This window comes from Octodon degus, unplaced genomic scaffold (assembly GCF_000260255.1).
Source record: "Octodon degus isolate 3935 unplaced genomic scaffold, OctDeg1.0 scaffold00087, whole genome shotgun sequence".
NCBI lineage: Eukaryota > Metazoa > Chordata > Mammalia > Rodentia > Octodontidae > Octodon > Octodon degus.
This window is the reverse complement of record NW_004524663.1, coordinates 3,349,118-3,369,907: the sequence shown is the minus strand read 5'-3', so window position 1 is coordinate 3,369,907 and position 20,790 is coordinate 3,349,118. Positions and strand designations below refer to the sequence as shown.

Sequence of the window (20,790 nt, the reverse complement as noted above, 5' to 3'; positions counted from 1 at the left end):
GAGGAGAGAGACAGAGACGGGGAGAGAGAGAGAGAGAGAGAGAGAGAGAGAGAGAGAGAGAGAGAGAGATTAGCATTACTGAACAATTAAAGCTGAAACTAGAATACACAGCTTACTCCACACCACGAGTTTTAAAGTTTCTCTACGCTGTCCTAAGAGAATTCTGCCGTCTTCCAATTTGGGGAGACGAAGTTAAAATTAGGGAGAGCCTTGCGGGACTGACAACCACATGCGGAGAGGCTGGCCCCCGAAATAAGCTGGTTCCCAGCGCGGGTGGGCGGGGCAGGGTCCCGTGTCCCAGCCCAGCGGAGGGACCGCGGGAAGGCCTGCCCCTTGCGAGCGTCCGCCCGGGGTCGGCTTCCAAGCTCCTAAGCCCCGGGCGAAGGCTGCGTGCCCGACCTCTGCTCTTCCCGGCGGTGGCGGGCCTCCCCAAGTGCGCGCCGTCTCCTCCCCAGCCTGCCCGCTGCTGTCGCCGGCACCTCGGAGTCCCCGCCGCCCGCCCAGCGCAGTCGGGAGCTCCTGGAGCGCGCTCTGCCCTGCGCTCTCCGTGCCGCCCGCAGCGCCCCTACCTCCCGCCCCCGCCCCGGTCCCCCCCGGGCTGCAGCCTGCACCCCTGGCCAGGCGCGACCATGCTGCTGAGGGGCGTCCTGCTGGTGGCTCAAGGTAAGGCTGGGGTCCGGGGGACCCCCGGGGGGCGCTCTTGCGGCTCGCTTCCACCGCGCGAGTGAGGGGCGCCTCCTGCTGGTCCTGGTCCTACCTCTCCCCTCCAGGACCTGGCTCGGCTGGGGTCCTCAGGGGAGGTCCCGGGGCATTGGGGATCTCACACCCCATTAGCAGGTGTGTGTGTATGGGGGTGCTGGGGAACGCTGCGAACTGAAACTCCCTCTGCCCGCAGCCCTGCAGCTCGCGGGTGCCCTCGACCTCCCCGCTGGATCCTGCGCCTTTGAGGAGGGCACGTGTGGCTTCGACTCGGTGCTAGCGTTTCTGCCCTGGATTTTAAACGAGGAAGGTAAGGGGCCTGTGAAAGGGCCGGAGATGAGCTTTTTTCCTTGTGGCCGCCTCCCCCACAGTACCCGGTCTCCCCTCAGCACAGGCGCAAGGGGATCTTGGAGTTCATTCCCCTAGGAGGAAAAGCATGAGTTATGGGTCCGCCCTCACCCCTCAGTTGTGATGTCTGGTGGCCAGAGCGGCCCTGGTGTACCTGGCCGGTGGGTGGGAGCCGGAGCACCTCCACCTCCCGCGTTGAGGCCACCTGCCAGTCAGGTGCCCCTGAAGGCCATCAGCCCCGATGGGCCTTAGACACCCGCGCGAAGGGGAAACACGGTCCCCATTGCTTCCACAGCTTGGCAGAAAATGTCCCCCCTTCTATGAGGGGCCCTCGGCCCTCAGACCTGCCCCTTACTCGCCAGCGCAGTGTACTAGTATGCTGCCGGGTTCCATCCTCATCCTCACCCTCCTGTAGAAGTCCAGCTGAACAAAGGAGGAAGTTCCACCTTGTCTGTCCAAGCCGTGCAGCCTGATGGCACTGGTCATTGCCTCACTGCTCCCCATGTTTGGGCTCCAGTGACAGAATTCAAATGTAGGGAATACAGTTACTTCTCACCCTTCATTTCCACAGGGGAAGAGTTGGTTTGTAGGTCCCAACTACAATCCTCCTCCTCCTCCTCCCCTTTCTCACTCATGTCCCACCATTTAGGAGCCTGATGCATGAGCTTGCTCTGAGACACACAGCACACCGAGCGGGCTACCACAGGTCACCGCCACTGCCTTAGAACACTCGGACAGCACAGCACCCTCCTTTAAGAGACAGCACTGTAATGAGTGTGCTAAGCTTCCTCCTCCACCAGTTGTCACCACTTCATCCATTCTGGATCCATTCTGGCTCCTGAGGACTAGAGCCCAGAGTGTCCGGTAGGATGCACGCACCGTCACCACCGTTCAATTGCCCAGACTTCCTTGTAGCTTCTCTGGCCTTCATGGGTAGGTGATATCACTATCATTTTGCAGAGGTGAGAAGCTGAGTCTTCAGATATTCAAATAGCTGGTCTGTGTCCCGTGGTGTCACTGAGTAGCCAACCCCTGAGCTGCCCATTTAGAAAGAACCAGGAAGGAACTAATTCAGTAGTTATCTTTGTCTCCAACACTTGTTACCACTTACCTACTGGTTTACTTGGAGGTATCTGGGAAGAAAACAATTCTTGGTTTCTTATCAGAGGGATTCCTGCGTTACTCATAGCTTTAGGCAAGGCCCTCTAACTTTAACACCCCAGCCCCTTCCCTGTTGTGTGTGAAGCATTTTGAGGGACTGCCTTATATATTTCATGGGACTGGCTTTGGAGTGTATTCTTCTCTAGCAGAGCTTCTCAAACTTCAGCTGCAGCAGGATGATCTGGTGGATGTGTTACTCTCTGAGTTTTTCATTCAGTGGGTCTGAAGCAGGCCTGAGTAGTTCCTGCAAGTTACCAGGTGCTGCTGCTATTGGTCAAGGGACTATACTCTAACTACTCTAGATGCCCATTAAATGTACACACACACACACACACACACACACACACACACACACAATATCTGTGCTGCAGGCAGGGCCAGGACTAAGATAAGAAACCACTTGTATGACTCTGAGAATGAATCACTCGTTAAATCTTGTACTTGGGCTCCTGGCATCTGTCACCATAGTATGGCCTTGAAAGAAAGAAGTCAACATCACTCCTAAGATGAGGCACCTGGGTCCCAGAGCCCCCCACCCCAGCACTTAGGACACCCCGTTCCAGCCTGCCTCTGGGTCAGTGGGTGTGCCCCGTCCTGCTGAGCACCAGATCCTGCCAGGCCTGCAGGAAGTGCTCTGCGACCTGGCAGCCCTTGCCGGTGTGGCCGTTAGCAGTGCCCTTGAGGGGAAACAGGAAGATGCTCTTAGAAGAGGAGATGGCCGTTGAACAGCATAATGGGGGCGCTGTGGCTTTCCCTTCTGCTTTCTTTCTAACAGGCACTGCTTTCTGGCTCAGAATTGGACCACTGGTTTGGCTGGGGGAAGTTCATTCATTCTCCTCCTAGTGCTCCAGGGTGGAGCAGATAGTCAGGCTTCAGTCTATACAGATCTGGTTTTCCAAAGACCAGGACGTGGGCACTAGCAGGCCGATGTGGATGCTGGGCAGTGAAGGTAAATGAGTGTCAGTTACTGTGGCTGCTGGCTGAGAAGTTGTCATGAAGAATTTCCCTTAAAAATCCATTTCTAAGCTGGTAAATTAAAGACAATAGAATTGTCCTAGGCAGAAATTTGGCAAGCTGTTCTCAAGTCTCTCTGCAAAAATTATTTCATCTTGTTGCCAAATCCCTTTGAAACATAGTTCTATCCACCTATGTGTGCTGAGTCTACCATAGAAAGTTGTTCATTTCAGAGATTTTTATCCACAAGTACTTGGAAAACAAACGGCACCTCCAATATGTCCTTGGTCCATAAAATAATTTACAATGGAGAGAGAAAAGCTACAGTCCCATAAGGGGAGGTCAGTCTGGAAACTAAATTGCAAGTTAGAATTCTTATCTCAGGAGGATCAAATCTAGGGGTAGTCAGAGTGGTCTCTGTGTTTCAAATATCTGTCCTGCTGCCTGAAATGGTATTGGAGATACATTCCTCTTTGACTTTTCTAGAGTAGCAGGTCTCTAAGCATCTCTGATTCAGCTCCAATGTCCCGTAATTCACAGCTATTTTGAAATATGCTTTATCTCCAGGGGGAATAGAATAGATGAGTTCTGCCAGGGATATGGCTTAGGGCATAAGTGCCTGCCTGGCAAGTGAAAAATCCTTAGTTCAATCCCCAGTACCAAACGAAAGAGAGAGAGAGAGAGAGAGAGAGAGAGAGAGAGAGAGAATAAGTTGGCTTGGGTTGAGCACTCCAGCAGATGGTGCGCTGGGGCGGGGGACCTCACAATACATCCAATCTTGTCTTCTTTCTAGTTTTGCCAGTGGTTACTCTATGTTCCCGGTTCCCTCTCTGCTTTATGTAGGAAATAAAATTCCTAACTTGTCTAAGGAAATAAGGTTATATTTTAACCCACTTCTAAAACTTAGGTTAGAATTAAATCCAGGAGATAAAGGGTCTGTTTTATCATATACAAATCTTCATTCATTTGTCTTTAATAAAAAATCATCTTTATTCACACTTCAAAGAATATTGGGACCCCTTTGAGCAGTGGTCCCTACTAAAATTGAAACTATTCATTCTTTCTTTGTGCCAGCTGCAGGGGCAGGAACACTTTGAGGATTATTAGAGTTAGTCTTAACAATTCAGGTTAGTCATTAAGTGTATTTTAGCTTCTCTCTCGTTCTTGGACATTGTGTCTTAGTGCCTATAACCTTAACTCTATAAGGAAACCATTGGAGGCAATGGGGAAGGGTGCAGGTACAGCTCTTTAATTAGAAAAGCAGGGATGGCTATGGTGTAACTCTGTCACTTTGAGAGGCTGAACCAGGAGCATCGCACATTTGAGCCTCCGCTGGGCAACTGAATGACTTAGCATAAACCTGTCTCAAAGTAAATAATGATGGGGATATGGCTCAGGCTGAAGGCCCTGGATTCAGTCCCCAAGAGCACCACAATAAACAAACAAACAAAGCACCTGGTGGGGAAGGTAAATGTAGAAATGTGTCTAGTTAAGAGGATGGTTGAACTCAACCATCAATATATCCTTGTTCAAAATAACTCAAAGCCCTCAAAGGGAAGACCTCCTTCTTATATAATAAGGTCAAGGATGGTGAAGCTGCCTGAAACAGGAAACATTTGGACAGATTTTGCTGAGAGGAAAGATAGCATACAAGGAAGGAAGACAGTCATGGGGTCTGACATTGCCAAGGGGCAGGACAGGGGACGTGGTGAGTGTGCCAAAATCTCACTGGAAGTGCACAGACATGTGTCTTTCTGGTACCTCCTTTTCCTCTCCCAAACTTGTTCCTTCTCTTTTACAAACATTTAATGGTGTCCTCAGACCTCATGTGGCCACATTAACCTCAGATGGTGACTTGGTCAGCTGAGTTTCAGTTCTGTGCACTCAGTCATGCGCCAGTTATTATTAACAGTGATAAATCCCACCTGATAGTTCCCAAGATCCAGCTGGAGGCAAGCACTGGCCAGGAGCCCCAGAGACCTTCGTGGGAGAGGAGGGCCAGTGCTGTCCTTCCAGCAGATGACAGCCCTTTTGCTGACTGCTGCAGCAGCCCACCCTACCAGCATAAGGTCCATAAGACAGCTGCTGTCTCTTACCAGGATCTGCAAGATTATTCTATCAGAGCTCTCCAGATAGAAGTGCATCCCCACTGCATGGGGGCTGGAAGCCAGCATAAGTCTGGAATGTTCCTTGGATGCCTCTCAGAGTGATGACTGACCCTAGAAATTTGGCCACTTTATTCCTGAAATACCATTTGTCATTCCCTGGTTCTGTGTGATGTTACTGCTGTGAGGCTGAACGAGGCTGTAGCACGGTATACTTGAGGGCAGTGGATCTGACCTGGCCCTACCGAGGAGCTCAGATCCTAGTGCTCAGCCCTTCAGGTCATCCAGCATGAGCTCCTCCTTTCACAGTGCAGTACATGAAGGCCCAGACAGCAGCCAGTCATGGTCATGGACCCAGTGAGTGGCAGCTCTGGGGTGGGGCCTCCTCAACTCCCCATGGGTTCTTTCTCTACATTGCTGCTAACATCCCTGACTTCACTGGGTCCTGGCTTCTGCAGCCTCATTATGCTGGAAATTCCACATCAGAAATCTAATTATATCTTAAGCATGTGGAAGCATGTGGGTACCCAAAATGTAGTGCTTTGGACTGACCAAACCCATAAAATACTACTTCTTATGCCACATTAAGTAACATGCATTTGCTAGTCCAGATGTATAGGGATCCTGCTAGACACAGTCCTCCAAATATAGAAAAAGACCTGACACATAGTACCGGTAAGTGTTTGTTGACTGCATGGATTTGTTGATTGAATGAATCCAGCACCCAACCATCGACATATCTTTATACGTGTGTGTGTGTGTGTGTGTGTGTGTGTGTGTGTGTGCGCGCACACACGTGCATGTGCACACCCCTGGATCATTCTGCCCCTTCACAAGTTGTTCCATAGCACGCATTACAACTTAGTAGTTAAAGCCTGTAGCTTAAAATGAAGTGTGCACTGGGTGACTTGGCTTGGAATTGAGGATCTGCCCTTTCTAGCTGTGTGGTCTCATCCTGTTTGTGTCTCTGTTTCCTCAGCTATAAAAGCCATCTCACTCTCTCATAAGACTGTTGTGTAGAGTCCACTAAACTCATAGTGAGAATTTTAAACATGTACTGGTATTGTTATTTGTTTGTTTGTTTGTTTGTTTGTTTGAAGTGGTAAGCATTGAATCCAAGGCCTCATGCCTGCCGAGCCAAACACTACCACTGAGTTACATGCCCACCAGTCCTATTCATGCTCTCAGCATTACTGCATTTGTATTTTATAAACAGTATAAACATTAGTTCTTCTAACTCAGACAACTTTCCGATATAGCTTCTAGAGAACTAGGGAGCATGTATTTCTTTTCATACAGTTTGGCCATTTGCTTTTCATTGCAGCTGGAGCAAGAATCTTTTTCTTATCATTGGATTCTATTTTAAGCATCGAGCCACCTCTCCCTGTAGTGTGTATGTGAAGGAATAAGGCTGAGTTTTGCACTTGGCAGAGAGCCTCTCCCGAGGGCTAATACTTCTTTCTCTATGAATTCTTGGTTCATGCCAGAATGTTTTACATCCCGCACTACCTCTCTTCCTCACACCCCAGCCTGCTTTCTGCTTATCCGTCCTGCATAGCTGGTGCCTCGGCATCCATCAACTCTATCATTGATGAATATGGTGCCTTCTGTGAAGCTCTTGGGTAAATAGATCTCTCATCTGCTGAGCTTGGGCTCCTGAGTCCTGCAAGTCACTCTGGGTATCAGATCTTCCCTTGCTGACCTCTATGGACAGGTGGTATCTGTCTACTCCTCCTTCCCTAAATGGCTTTGCTGGGTGGAGGCTGTACATGGCCGCTGTCCCTATTACCAAGGCCAACATCTAGGAGGGAGGCATCTGAGTGCCTGCCTACACAGGTAGGGTTACTGAATGGGAAGCTGCTATCCACAACCTGGCCTGATCCCCGCTGAGATGCATGGTGATTTTTAGGATGTTTCCTCTATGATTGCAGAGGTCAGCTGAGATCACAGTAAGTTGGGAGGGAAAAATGATTTATTATCACAAAGGCTTATGCTTTCGTGTCATCTTCAAATTCCTTACCTATAGTTGCTGTGTTTTGTGACTTGTATCTTGGACATAATATTCACTTAAAGTCTTGGTTCTTAAAAAGTGGCAGAACGTCTTTTATTGAGTCACTTCAGGCATAGTTTCTATCTCTTCTTATTAAACAATACTTGGTTTTCAACAATTTGAGTGATTTGGTGACCTCATTAAGTTTGGGCAGCAGAGAGCTGAACCTGTCTTGGACACCCAGGCCTGATCCTGATTTTCATATCTGCCAACTGTCCTGCCATCCCCTCAGATGTCCTTATGCATGTCCTAGACAATTCACTCATCTCTTCATGTGTTCAGGCCTAGGTTCTCAGAGTACTTGATTATTTACCATGGATGTAAGAGGTTGGTCCCCTAAGTCTGGGGATTTGGGAAGGAATGGAACTTTAAGAGGTAGCACTTATTGCATTGGGTTTGCACCTCCAGAGGGCCTTCAAGGCCCTGCCCGCCCTGTCTCCCACTCAGCTGCATGTGGAGGTGTGATCCTTTTGCTCTCATTTGCATTCTAACCATGCAGTTCTACCTACATCAAAGGCCTAGTGAGTGGGGCCAAAGGGATGAAATTCAACCTCTAAACCTGTGAGCTTAATAAGCCTTTTCTCTTCAAAAAATTAGTTTCCTTGGATATTTCATTGTCATATTGCCAAACTAATTATTATAAGTGTTATCCATGTTTTAAAAAAATTCCATAACTTCCCAGGTGAAATCTCACCCTTCTCTCCCTTTCTGTGACTCTCTTTCACTTTCCACTCTATAAATATTTTTATTCGTGTCTGTTGGCATCTCTGCACCATCACCTCATGCAATGCAAGTGTTATCTTTGAAAACAGAGATCCTGTCAGCTTCACCGTGCTTGACCATGAATGAGGTTTCAATAAGCATTGCAAATGTAGTCAATTTTTAACCCTCTTGTTGAAACTTACATAAAAATAAAAACTCTTGCCATTTTTCCTTACACTGAAAGAATTGTATTCAGCAGTCCTTCCTCACATAGAACTTCAAAGACTTGAGAGGCATGTGTTATAATTTCCAGGTAGAGCAGGGAAGGAGCGCTGCAGCCTGCCTTGGTAATAGATGGCCTCTTTATGCATGACAGGCCAGTGAACAAATAGCTCTTGGATTATTTACCCTCAGGGCTGCTCAGGGCCTTGATCCTCTGCCACCACAAACAATCACAGTACAACCTCGAGAGCAACCCTGCTGGGCCTCAGAAGTATTTTTTGGCAAAAGATTTTTAAATTTTGAACTAGCTGTTGAAAACTGGTATTTCTAAGGAACTCAGGTGTGATGTATCAGTAGGCTTCTTCTGGGTGGGGAAGAGCAGGGAAAGGCATTTGCCTGCCTTAGGAAGAAGTCCTTGCATAGAGGTCTGGTAGAAGGAGAAGCCAGAGGACAGGACTGCAATTCAGCGATATCTCCAGGTTATTTGATTTCTCCCCCACTTTATGGGAAATTTATATGTGATGGGGGTGGAGTGTCAGAGGCTAAGAACAAGATAACAAAATAAAACAAGCAATATTGTGTGATAATCTCATAACATACATCACATGCTTTATGGAAATGCTGCTAAGGAATTTCCATTCTATCAAGAAGCACTGCCAGATAGCTCAGCAGACTAAAGTGCCTGCTTAGGCAGAGTGCAGCAGCTGGGGTTAGAGACCCAGCCTGCCATGCCAGCCTCAGCCCCCGGGGTGCACTGAGACAGCAACTGAGACTGGGCGTGGTGGCATGCACCTGTAATCCCAGCGCTTGGGAGGCTGAAAAGAGAAGAATCCCTGAGTGTGATCTGTGTAGTGAGATCACACTGTACTAAATACATTAAAAAAAAAAAAAAAGAAGCATTTGCTGATACTGCCCATCAGGAACCATGCAGGAGCTGCAGTGCCTAGTGTACAAAGTACATGCGGTACCTGGAGTACAGGAGTACCAGGTCGTGGTCTATGCCTTGGCTCAGCCACAGACCCATAGGAGGGAACCGGTATCTGTGATTATGGTCGAGAGTGTACACTGCATACATTGTTGAGATGGAGCAGGAAGAACTGTATTGGAAGGGCATTGCTTAGCTCTCAGCAGCAGTAAGAAGTCTGCATAGCTATGCTTGAGCACAAATAAGAGATGCAAGGTGCAGACGGATCCTTCATAAAGAACCGTTTGTGCAGCTGTGCCACGGGATGCTGGTTATGACACGGCTGGGCCCATCTGTCCCTTCAGCAGTTGTAAAGTTGATTCGTTTGAGCGTGGTGGTAGGGACTCTACTTAGAGGTCTTTGCCTTGGTGTGAGAGCTTATGAGGGCCGAAAATACAGCAGGAGTATTAGGTATGAATGAGACAGAGTAAATGAAACATCATAAGCCTTCCCAAGGTACTTTTTGAGCAGGACCGTGGGTACCTAGGAACCTTCAGCATAAAGATAATGATGAAGATTTCAAGCAGAAATAGTATGATCTGAGGAGGATTATAGAGTGATAAGAGCAGGAAACTAAGAATGGATGTCTAAATCCACACTTCAGTATTAGGAACATGAAGGGAAGAGATTGTGAGAGAAACAAGGAATCAGGGAGTTAGGGAATAGAAAGGTCGTGGGAGCTGAAGGACTTAGACATTTCAGCAGGGGGATATGACCAGCCAGGTCCAGTGCATCAGAGAACCCGGCCACTGAATAGGCACCTGAGAGCACTGCTGTTCAGTGGCTGTGGTCCCAGTGGAACGAGGAGAGGAGGACTGTAGGCCCTGAGTGGATCAGTGAGTGGAAAATATAGGTGGCTGTAGAGATTGCTCAGCCCCAAGTTTGGAGAAGAGAGATTCAGCTATACTTACAAAGAAACTGGAAATGAACGGTCCTTATTTATTTATTTATTTATTTATTTATTCTCTTAGAGAGGGTAGACTTGAGCTAGTTTATGGAGTAACCAGAAAAGAAAAAAGATTTAGGATGGTAGGGATATCCCCACTAGCTCTGAGATAGACCCAGTTTTCCCTTTAAAAATTGCTGAGCTGCTTCAAGCCCTAGAGTCCTTCACTGCATGGGTCATAGACACTGAGTGACCCATGTGTGAAATTTTGTTTCTACTGTAAATGAAAAGGGGCAGGAGATATGGCTGAATCTTCAGTAAATATGATGTAACGTGGACCATACTGATTAAAACAACCAAATCTTTTCTAAGATATAGGAGAATGCCTGCGGTCCGAGGGAGCTATTTTAATGACACACTCTATCTCTGCTATAGGAGCAGGTCCTGCTTAAAGAACTACTGATGTGAGAAGAGGGAAGGAGACACTGATGGAGAGTCACACAGTAGTTAGGCTGAGTGACCAGTTAGGTAGTATGAACAGTGCTTATCAAATGCATGTGCTATTAACAACTTTGACTGTGACAACAACCTCGATTTTGTTGGCACTTAATAGAAGAGGAAGTATAACACAGAGATTAAAAATAATATGCAAGGACCGGGGAGATAGCTCAGTAGAATAAGCGCATCCCTGGCAAGCGCAAGAGCCTGAGTTCGATCCCTGGTTCCGCAAAAAATAAATAAATAAATAAAAATAAAAAAATAAAAAGTTAAAAAAAAGAAGTATTAAAAAATAATAATAATATGCAAGAGGCAACTCAGGATATGAGAGGGGATAGCACCCCAAGCCTGTTTGGCTCCAAAAACTTGAATTTCACTTGGTCCAAGGCTGCTCCCAGCTCCTGCGTAGAGTAGCTCCTTTGCACTTCCAGAGGAGGCTGAGCTCAGGTTTCTTTGTTTTTTCTGGGGTTATTTTTGTTTTGGTGTGGTTTTTTGGGGGAAGGGTCTACTGGGTGTTCAGGGTCTCAATACTAGATCAGACTCATAGTGATCCACCTGTTTACAGCCTCCCAAGAACTGGGATTGCAGGTATGCACTGCCAGGCCCAGTCTCAATTGCCATCTCAGTGCACCCTGAGGACAAGGCTGGCACGGCAGGCCTGGAGATTGAACCCTTGGCCCCTGCTTCTGCTTGCAGGCACTTTAATCCACTGAGCTATTTGGCTGGCCCTCAGGCTTCTTTGAAGATAGTGGAGACTATGTATAAGGTATTGATGATACCCTGACATCCTCACCTCTTCCCTGAATTCTCAGCTACAAAAGAGTGTTGCTCACGCAGTGGCAAGCCTGGGGAAGGCATCAAGCAGAGGCAAGCAAATGCAATTTTTACTTTTTTTTTCCATAACAGATTAGAGTTTGCTCTTGGAAGCATTTGAAGGATTCTCTTCTCAGTCCTCAGCATAACCTTGGATGAGAACCTCAGGGAAAATTTACAGCTTGACCTCAAATACCTTGGCAGTCTTGAAGAAATACTCTCAAACTTCAAGCTCATCTAGTCCTCCTGTGATTGCATTAAAAGAATGCCCAAATCAATGTCTTTCTGCAAGTCGGCCTCCCTCCTTGTCACGCACTTTGATACATACTCGTTCGATTACTCTTAACAGAATGGCAATGTTACTATAGAGCAATCTGACATATAACTTAGCTAGATGCTTAGAGAAATTTCCATTCCTTATTTGAAAAACTCTTGCCTTGCTGCCAAAGAGTGCTGCAGTGTTATTTGGGGCTGTGCTTATAATGAGGATGACTTTAATATGCTTCGCTTCCCCAAGAAACTGCTTCCTTTTCTTACCAGTATTTTATGACTAAGACCATCTAGTATGAAACTATAACTCAGGAAATTTTCTTTTTTAAACTTCTGCAGACTTTTTCTATTTCTGTGACTTTGTTAAAAATGGATAATAAGGTAGGCGCTTGTAGAATTTTCTTTTTAAGGGTGCTTTGATCTTAAACTAGGCATTTCTAAAGTGCATGCTTTATGAAATATGGAAAAAAATCTTCTCATTTTCTTTTACAAACCTCAAAGACTAGGAATAAGTGTTAGAAATCACACCTTTGTTTCTATAAACTCTTTTCTTTTTTCTCAAGTTCAGGTGAGGAAAATGTAAGTTAAATGCGTGTGTGTGTGTGTGTGTGTGTGTGTGTGTGTGTGTGAACACAAGATTAGTGCCACTTTGTGCTCACATTTAATACATAGGAAAAGTTGGAGGAAAAACACACCCTAGGTTATATGCAACAATGCAGATTTTTATCTTTATTATCAATTTTTTTTTTAGTGAAGGGTCTACAGGATGTTCAGGGTCTCACCACTAGATCGGACTGATTACAGGCATGCACCATCATGCCCAGTCCCAATTGCCATCTCAGTGCACCCCAGGGGCAGGGCCGGGATGGCAGGCCTGGGGATCGAACCCCTGGCCCCTGTGTTTATTATCAATTTAAAACACTTAAAGTATCTACACGTGGAGATACTTGGATACTGGATATTAGATATTGTATAATAAAAGAGAGGCAATGTTTGAGACAGATCAAATGACACACAGTATTAGAATAAGGCATGTATCCTTTCTAATGTGGGGTTTGTGAAATAAGATTTATTTGATGTATATTCATATACTTATAAGAGTATTGAATTCAAAAGAAAATTCTGATAGCTGTAGAGCACAGCTCTAAGGTTTTTGAACCATTCTATTTAATGAATGCATGAATAATAACCCCCAATGTCTTCCTTTCTGTGTTAAGCTTAATCCGAATGACCTCTTGCCTGTCAAGTATGCTATTTAGAAACTTGAGAGAAGATGTGGCTGACCTATTTGTAGTATCTGAAGGTGAACATCATTGTAGCTAAGAGGCTTATCCATCCTTTAGAACGCCCCTCCAGCTTCTGGACTCTCTTCGAACATAACTACTCACAATAAAAATTGCTGCAAGATGCAAAGGGTGCGAAGTGGTTTATATTTTTTAATTAACCCCTTTCATTTGTCATTTTTGTGAACAGGAAGTCATTTGTGAGTCTATTCATATCATAAAATACGTTTGGACACATTTATGAGCCATCTCTTGCTGAGCATGATATTAGCTGAGTAGTCTAAGAATTCTTAGAAAATGAATGAGGCTTGGAAAACAGATAGCACTGCCTATCATTGCTTCATCATGTTCAGTGAATCACAGTCATGCACGAAAGATGCTGGGTCTGAGGCTCAAGTGATTTAAGAAGTTTTCTTGGAAGCATTGGACAAAGAAACAAGCCCAGAGAGCGGGCAGCAGAGATTCAGAGTCATAAACTCCTGTGAGTCTCCATCATCAAGCCCCAAGAGCATCTCAGAGTGACTTGCCACCAAGAATGCCCTCCTCTGGGAGGTGAGGGTGATGACTAGCCTGTTTTATTTTTAGCGTTTATCCTTCGATCTCATTTCAGAGTTGCTAAGCCAACTGAAAGGCCACAGTGGCATTTGCAAGTATTTGTAGATCGCTGAGTAAGCACGGTGGCCTTGAACCTGAAGACCCATTTGGATAATGAGTAATGACAATTATTTTTCTGAACGTTTGTTAGGCATTTAGTATAAACGTTGTGCTAGGTGCCTTACCCGTGTCAGTGCCTTGAATTGTTCTGATGACCCAGTGATGAAAATATTCTTTACAGATAAAGAAACTGGGGTTTAGAGTTTTGAAAAAAAGAGATTTTTGAGTTTGTGGAGCAAGTAATTGATAAAACCTGAATTGTACCCTGCTTGTCTCCCAATACTAATGACATAAGCTTTGCTATGTTGCCTGTCTGTTCCAATAATCCTTTGTCATGGACTCTAATAATAGAAATAATAGTAGTTTTTACAATAGCAGTTAACCCTTACAGAGTGACTTACCTACCTATTGGTCTCAGGGTTTTATGTTAACTGATTTGACCTTTAGCCTGGTGAGTTGGGTCTATTTTTATCTTCATTTTAGGGTTGTGGAAAGTGAGGCACAGAGGTTCCTGATATCAGAGATATATTGTATAACAGGTCCTGTGGTTCTAGGGTGTTCTCTGGGAAGGAAACAGCACTTGTAGTACTTACCTTTTCCATGGCACTTTCAGGACAGAAGACTTCTACATGAGTGCTCTGTGAGTGATGAGGAGCACCAAGTATAGAATCTTCCAAATTCTTCTATACTCAGGGGCCCCATTGCAAAATGAATTCTAATTTGAGGAAATTTTAAGTCAGTCTCTTCATTTAAAAATGGCCCAGCACCCTGGGACAGCAGAAGAATTCTCTGCCTGGTTCCAAGTGATATGAGATAAACTTGAAAACTCCTGTGAGAGTCTCCCACTCAGAGGATCCCCACGACTGCCCAACATTCTCTGGACAAAGTCCAGGAGAACTTGTGTTCTTGATAATCTTGACAGCTTTATTTTGGATATGAGTCAAATATCTGTATGCAAAAAAAGTGGAAAGTGAAATATTTGCCTACTTGAATTATGTAAGATGTTCAGCTAGAAGAGAAATAAGCAGTAAACACTGTACAAACCCAGGGACCTCAACAGTCACCATTGGAAGAAAGGTAGACGATGAGATCAAGTGTCTTTGTGTCCTTGCATTCAATAATAAGCAATGTGCTTTGACCCAAGGGAGACAAACATATGTCTCTCATTTAATTCTTACAATGATTCAGCAAGAAGGACACTCTTTATGAATGAAGAACCTGGGTAATAGTTTATATGTAGGTGTCCTTAAGCCTCATGGGGTCAGAGGCCGAGCCTTGGGGAGGCGAGTGGATAATAACCACACTATAGCCAAGGGTGGAGAAGCCCACTGATGAGTTTACAGCTGGCTGTGCTTTAGGAGTGGGGCATGGTGGGAAAAGATGGCTCACTGGGAGTAGGGCCAGGAAGGCATGTCTTCCTCCTGACTCCTCCCTTCATTCCTTTCTGCTTCCAGTCTGCCGAGCTGAGAGGAGCTCTCCTCTTCCATGTCTGGCTGCCAAGCTGTCCTGCCTTGGAGCCAGCCAACTGAGCCATGGGCCAAAATAAACCTCTCTTCCTTTCATTTGTTGGTGTTGGGTATTGAGTCCCAGTGACAAGAAAAGTGACTGAGATACTTGAATATTTCCAAAGTCTATCCCACAGGATATAAACATGTCAAAAAACAAAACAAAACAAAACAAAACCATGTCAAAGAAGCAGTAGGCTCATGAGGGCTAGTCAAGTGCATACCTTTAACTTTTTCTTTCATTCAGTATTTACCTACTGTGCTAGGCAGTGAAGCCAGCAGCAGTGGGTGAGAGAGGTAGGTACATCTCTTAAGGTGTTGAAGTAAGATACAAAAGAATAACTCTAATATATGGAGATTACTGCCATGGCAAGGAACGTATGCCAAGTTCTGGGGTTCAGAGGTTAAGAGAAGTGCTGGAGAACAAACACAGGGCCTTGCACACACCAGCCAAGTGCTGTGCCTCTATGTTCCATCCCCAGCCCAAAACCATATGAATAAAAATTGGTGTTTTTTTTTTTACTTAACATCAGGTCACACCACTCATGATAACCATCGAGGTGCATGTCCTTTGAAGTGGTGGCCCTAGACCCTACCACTGAGGACAGTCACTATCTAGGGCCTCTGCACTGCACAGCCATCTGTGCCGCACAGGACTGAGAGACACTGTGCTGAGCGCATGAGTGCTCAGTTCTTTAAAGACAGCTACTTCTGTGGAGGCATAATAATTTAGTATGAAAAGTTGCTTGTCCATCAGATTCTCAACTGTGCCGTAATAATAGTGATTATTACCTACCCCACGGCATATGCCGTGCCCGGAGCATCTTCCACCCTCACAACCTGTCCTAATCCACGGGCTATCCCCATTTTGAAGATGCAATTGCTGAAATAGAGGCTAATCAAGTTGACCCAGACAACAAAGCTGGAGCAGCCGTTAGATCCAAGTACCATTCCTGTGCCTTCTAAAGCCAGTGCTGGTTTTGCTGTTTTGCTCCTGGGAACCCAGAGTGAGTTTCGTTCTGAAGGAGCTTCCAGAGGAGTACAAGATTCTGTTTCTGGCCTCAAGAAGTGAATAGGCTTCCAAACTCTCCTACAGTGACTATGTAGGTGTACTTTCCTTCCAAACCTTTGCATTATATGTTTGCCTTTGTCAACCTCCATCATGAGCTTGTCTCCCAATCTTCTTGAGACCCCAACTTGCACTGGATCTCCAGCACCTGGCCCTGGGATCATAGACATTTAGTTCCTGAGGCCTCACTAAGCTGGACTCAGCTCATCCTCCCTGCTCCCTTACTGCCCATGCTGTCTTGCATCATCACCTCCCCTATTTGTTCCTCCCATTGGGTCTCTTTCCTTTGTTACTTGCTCATCATTCTAGGGGACCAAGTCCAAGGAGTTGCACCTGGTGACAGCTTCTTGCTGGCAGAGTCCCATACTGGCACAGGCATCATGTGGCCAGAGATAGGAAGCACATTGTGCATGTATTTCCTCTGGTCTCTTTTGTTCTTATAAAAATCACCAGTGTTCAGTCATGAGGTTCCACTGTGGTGGCTTTATCTGACCTTAATTTCCTCCCAGGGACCCTGCCTCTAAGCCCAAGAGTTGATTGGGTTTTCATCCTCTTGAAACCTCATGCTGGAGACTGAATTTCAACACATGAATCCTTGGATATCAAACCATAGCCAGTTATACTGTCTAGCGCTATTCTCACAAAACTGATACCAAACCCCTCTTCCCCAAACCAGTTCCAATAAAGTAGAGACAGAGAAAAAGCTTCCACCACTGTATTAGTTTTTTTGGCCTTGATCCTTCAAGAATACTTCCTCCTCCTCCTTTTCCTTTTTTCTCTTCCCTCTCCCTCTCCTCTTTTCTGCCACTCCTCTTTCTTTTCCTCCATCTCTTTCCGCTTTTGCCCCTCCTCTTTTCTCTAGAGTAGCTGCTGGCTGGCTTCGTTAGCATCTATCAGCCAAGGAGGCTCAGATCAAGGGTTAGGTCCTTATGAAACCTGCACCAGCACAACCGAGTACCCGGTTCATGAGGTCCATATCCTGGAACTCACAACGTGTTTGATTCTTGGAATCAATCACCAGATGAAATGGAGAAGGCCCTGCCACAGTGCTGTGTCCTAGGTGCCCCCTGCAGCCTATCCCAAACTGTCACACAGCAGTCCTTTTCCCATCACTTAAGTGAGATGAAACCTCCTTATGTACCCCTTCTCAGGTTTCATCTCCCACATGGCCACCACCACATCACCTTACTTCAATTCTATTTTTAGCATATTAGCTGTCTGATTTTTTTCTTGTTGATTTAACTTATTGTCTACAAACCCTGTTAAGCTTTGTGACAGTGAAGAGCAGCTCTTCTCATATCCAACTCAGTGTCTGGCACTTGACAGACACTCAATAAATATTTAACAAGTGGATGAGTAAATGTTAGACTCTGCGGCAATGTGGCTTCAGAAATCCATGAAGACCAGTACATGGCTAGGACCCCTTAAATGAAATCAAATGCAGGATGGTGTGGAGTGTCATAGAGATGTTCTGCATAGTGCTCCGTTTTGGAAGTGTGTACACAGAAGCTGGGGACAGAAGAATGGGTTTTGCAGTTTCATTTTAGTCCTGCTGTTTTGTTGCCCCCAGCTTTCTCTCTCTGTGTCTGCTGATTTGAGTGAGTGTTCCATCCAGAGAGCAGAGATTTAATTCCCAGTAATAGAATATTTTCTCTTTTTTGTCAAATCCACTTGCAGCAAAGAAGAGATATAAACAAGTTGAAACTAAATCCCAGGACACTACGTAGACATCATGGAGGAGAGAGAGAGAGAGAGAGAGAGAGAGAGAGAGAGAGAGAGAGAGAGAGAGAGAGAAATCTTTAGCTACTCTGTTGTCTGAGGAAAATTTTCCAGAAAACTGGCTCCTCTTTGTCTGGGTTATATGGAATTACTCAAACAGTTGTTGCAGTTGTCTTATTTCTCTTCCTCTAAGATAAGCCAAACTCATACATAATCTTCCACGATTATTACACTCTAGATTACATGGTAAATGCTCTCATCATCTTAGATTTTTCTTTCGGGATCCCAGCGACACAAAGCCAGGTGTGGTGGCACCAGCCTATAATCCTAGCACTTGGAAGGCTGAAGCTGGAAGATTGCAACATATCATTCCATAAAAAAATAAAGGGTTCCCATGGTTTGGACAGAGAAGGTTGGTTTTATAGAAAGAAAAGCATTGGGGGGGGGACCAGAAGCAGAGAACATAAAGTGGACAAATCTTTGCAAAGTTACCTACTGGGGAGGCGAAACAGGGGGCAGAATAATAGAAAATAGCTTGTCGACTTCAGGCTGTGTGTTTATAAGGATTAAATCAGAGTGAATTTTGTTATCATGCTGATAGGGATAACCTACTACTACTATAGAGTACTGGAATATATTGGATTACCTTGCTGAATTCATGCACCTACAATATATGAATGGCAATGGAATACTCATCTCTGAAAAAGTAAACAAAAAAGGAGGATATAAATGAAGGACCATTTTGTAGTGAAAAAAATATATATATGTATATGCAAAATAGTTAACATAGATATACAGCTACTTTCTCTTAGTTCAACGAGAAGAAAGTTTTGAACTAATAGTGTTTAGACAAGCTGTCATGCCTGCATCTTGTACTATGTAGTTATGTATAACTACTATGAAGACAGCAATATGCAATGTATTAATTACTGTAACTGTTCTGAAACTGTCTCATTGCTACTTCTTTCTCAATAAAATTAACATCAAAAATAAAAGATAATATCAAGAAAAGAAATTATCATGCTGATTGAACCTGGCCTTTTTTGGAAATTTAACTGTGAATTCTCTGTCCACAAAGAAAAGCAGGCCAGGTAACGACTCAGTGTCTGTCTGGTGAATTTGAGCATGAGAAGCTTCACTTTGCTTTTCACTCTTGTCCACGGGGGTTCTGTGCAAGAGTCTCCTGTAATGTGTACCTATCAGCACTTTGATATTATTAGCATTTTAAAAGAACCTTTTATTCCTCTTAAGCTATGATCCTAAAAACCAGCATCTGTGACTCCTCTTCCTTTTCTTAACCCCTATGGGGTTAGCAAAATGCCCTGCTCATGCACAACCAGGGTTTTACTAGCCTGAGGCCAGTAAGGAGCTCCCTCACCGTGGGTACAAAACTTAAGGCAGCGCCCGAATCTCAGTAATTCAGAAACAAATATTTTAATGCACTTTCAAGTTCAAATTTCAGATAGAAATGAAAGGAAACAAAATACTGAAATCTTATGTGTACACAGATGTCAACCTGTGCAGCACCTCCCTCGCTGCACCTGGTCCTGGCTCTATAAGAAGCCCTGAAAATCGGTTAAATGAATGGACTTAGAATCAGTGTTCAGTTCATGTGGGCTCCATGCACACTTTACCACCCAGCAAAATGTTCTGGTGGAGAACTCATTGATGTATTAGATGAACTCAAGCCCTGAGCCCTCACCCTTCCTGGGGACTGGCTCTCCACAAGATGTTGATTCAGCTGCGCCGCTCACACCCAAGCTCGGGTGCAGTGCCAGAATCTAACTCCCTACCCATCTTAGCAGTGGCTTCCCCAGTGGGGACAGATTTCCTAGCAAAAATTTATCTCTAAGTTTAAGGAAACTACCCTTAGTTTCTAAGATGCCGAAATTTTGCAGTTGCCTTTTTATTTTGTCATTTTTCCCCCTTTTCGTTTTTCTCCCAAGAAATCAGGTACATCTATCCCTTAGTATTCACTATGAGATTGGCTCCAGGTCCCCTGAAGATATCAAACTTCAGGGATGTTCAAATTCTTTACCTAATATTACATGGTGTCTGCACCTAACCCACATATGTACTTTAAATCCTCTCTAGATTACGTATAGCACCTAGTACAATGTAAATGGCAAACAGCTCTTATACTATATTATGTAAAGAAGACTAGAGATGGGAAAGTTGGTGCATATTGAGGACAGACAATTTTTGTGTACATATATTTCGAATCCATAGTTGTTGAATCCACAGAAGTGAAAGCCGGGGACAAGGCAGGCTCCCTGTACACATTCTGTGTTACATATGAATCTATTCATCTGCATTTATATAGCTAGCTGTGCCTCCTCAGTATCCTCACACCTCTACCAGGAATAGGGAGACAACAGGAACTCAATAAATACTTGTGTTTAGTAGCCAAAAGTTCATAGGGATGGATGTTATGAAAAGCATAGTATAACTTATAGAATATTAAATTTATATCCCAAGTCACCACCATGTTTTACAGCCAACAAAACCCTGATGCTTTATAGCCAAACAAGAAGACCAGCAGGTCTAACTTACTTTCATTTAAATGAACCATCTTTCCAGGCTGCTTACATTGCTCATATTTGAAACAGTAGAGGCCGAGTCAGATGTGGCATCTGTAAGTGGAATGTGGTCCCATTCTTGTTCATGACAGTGTGTCATAAAATGGAACCCAGGGTCCAAGAGGACCCTGGGCAGCTTCTCCTCTTAGCAGACAGGTTGAATTATGGGACAAAATAACACTTCAGGGAATCTTTAGTTTCTCTCCAAAGATGTTTCATCAAGGCCAACAGAATTAAAAGGGAAAGAAAGAAAGAAAGAAAGAAAGAAAGAAAGAAAGAAAGAAAGAAAGAAAGAAGAAAGAAAGAAAG

The 20,790-nt window shown here is 44.9% G+C and overlaps 1 protein-coding gene across 2 annotated transcripts in view; it reads left to right on the top strand.

Annotated features, from left to right (window-relative positions):
- Positions 1-317: 317 nt before the first annotated feature.
- Positions 318-20,790, top strand: part of Mamdc2 (MAM domain containing 2) — a 195,338-nt gene continuing 174,865 nt past the window's right edge. The window contains exons 1-2 of one of the 2 annotated variants that reach the window (XM_023721949.1): positions 318-663; positions 896-1,009. In XM_023721949.1, the coding sequence (XP_023577717.1) occupies positions 630-663; positions 896-1,009 (148 nt within the window). In that variant the 5' untranslated portion in view covers positions 318-629. The remainder of the gene's footprint in view (positions 664-895; positions 1,010-20,790) is intronic. The other variant, XM_004637164.2, reaches the window with a different exon arrangement.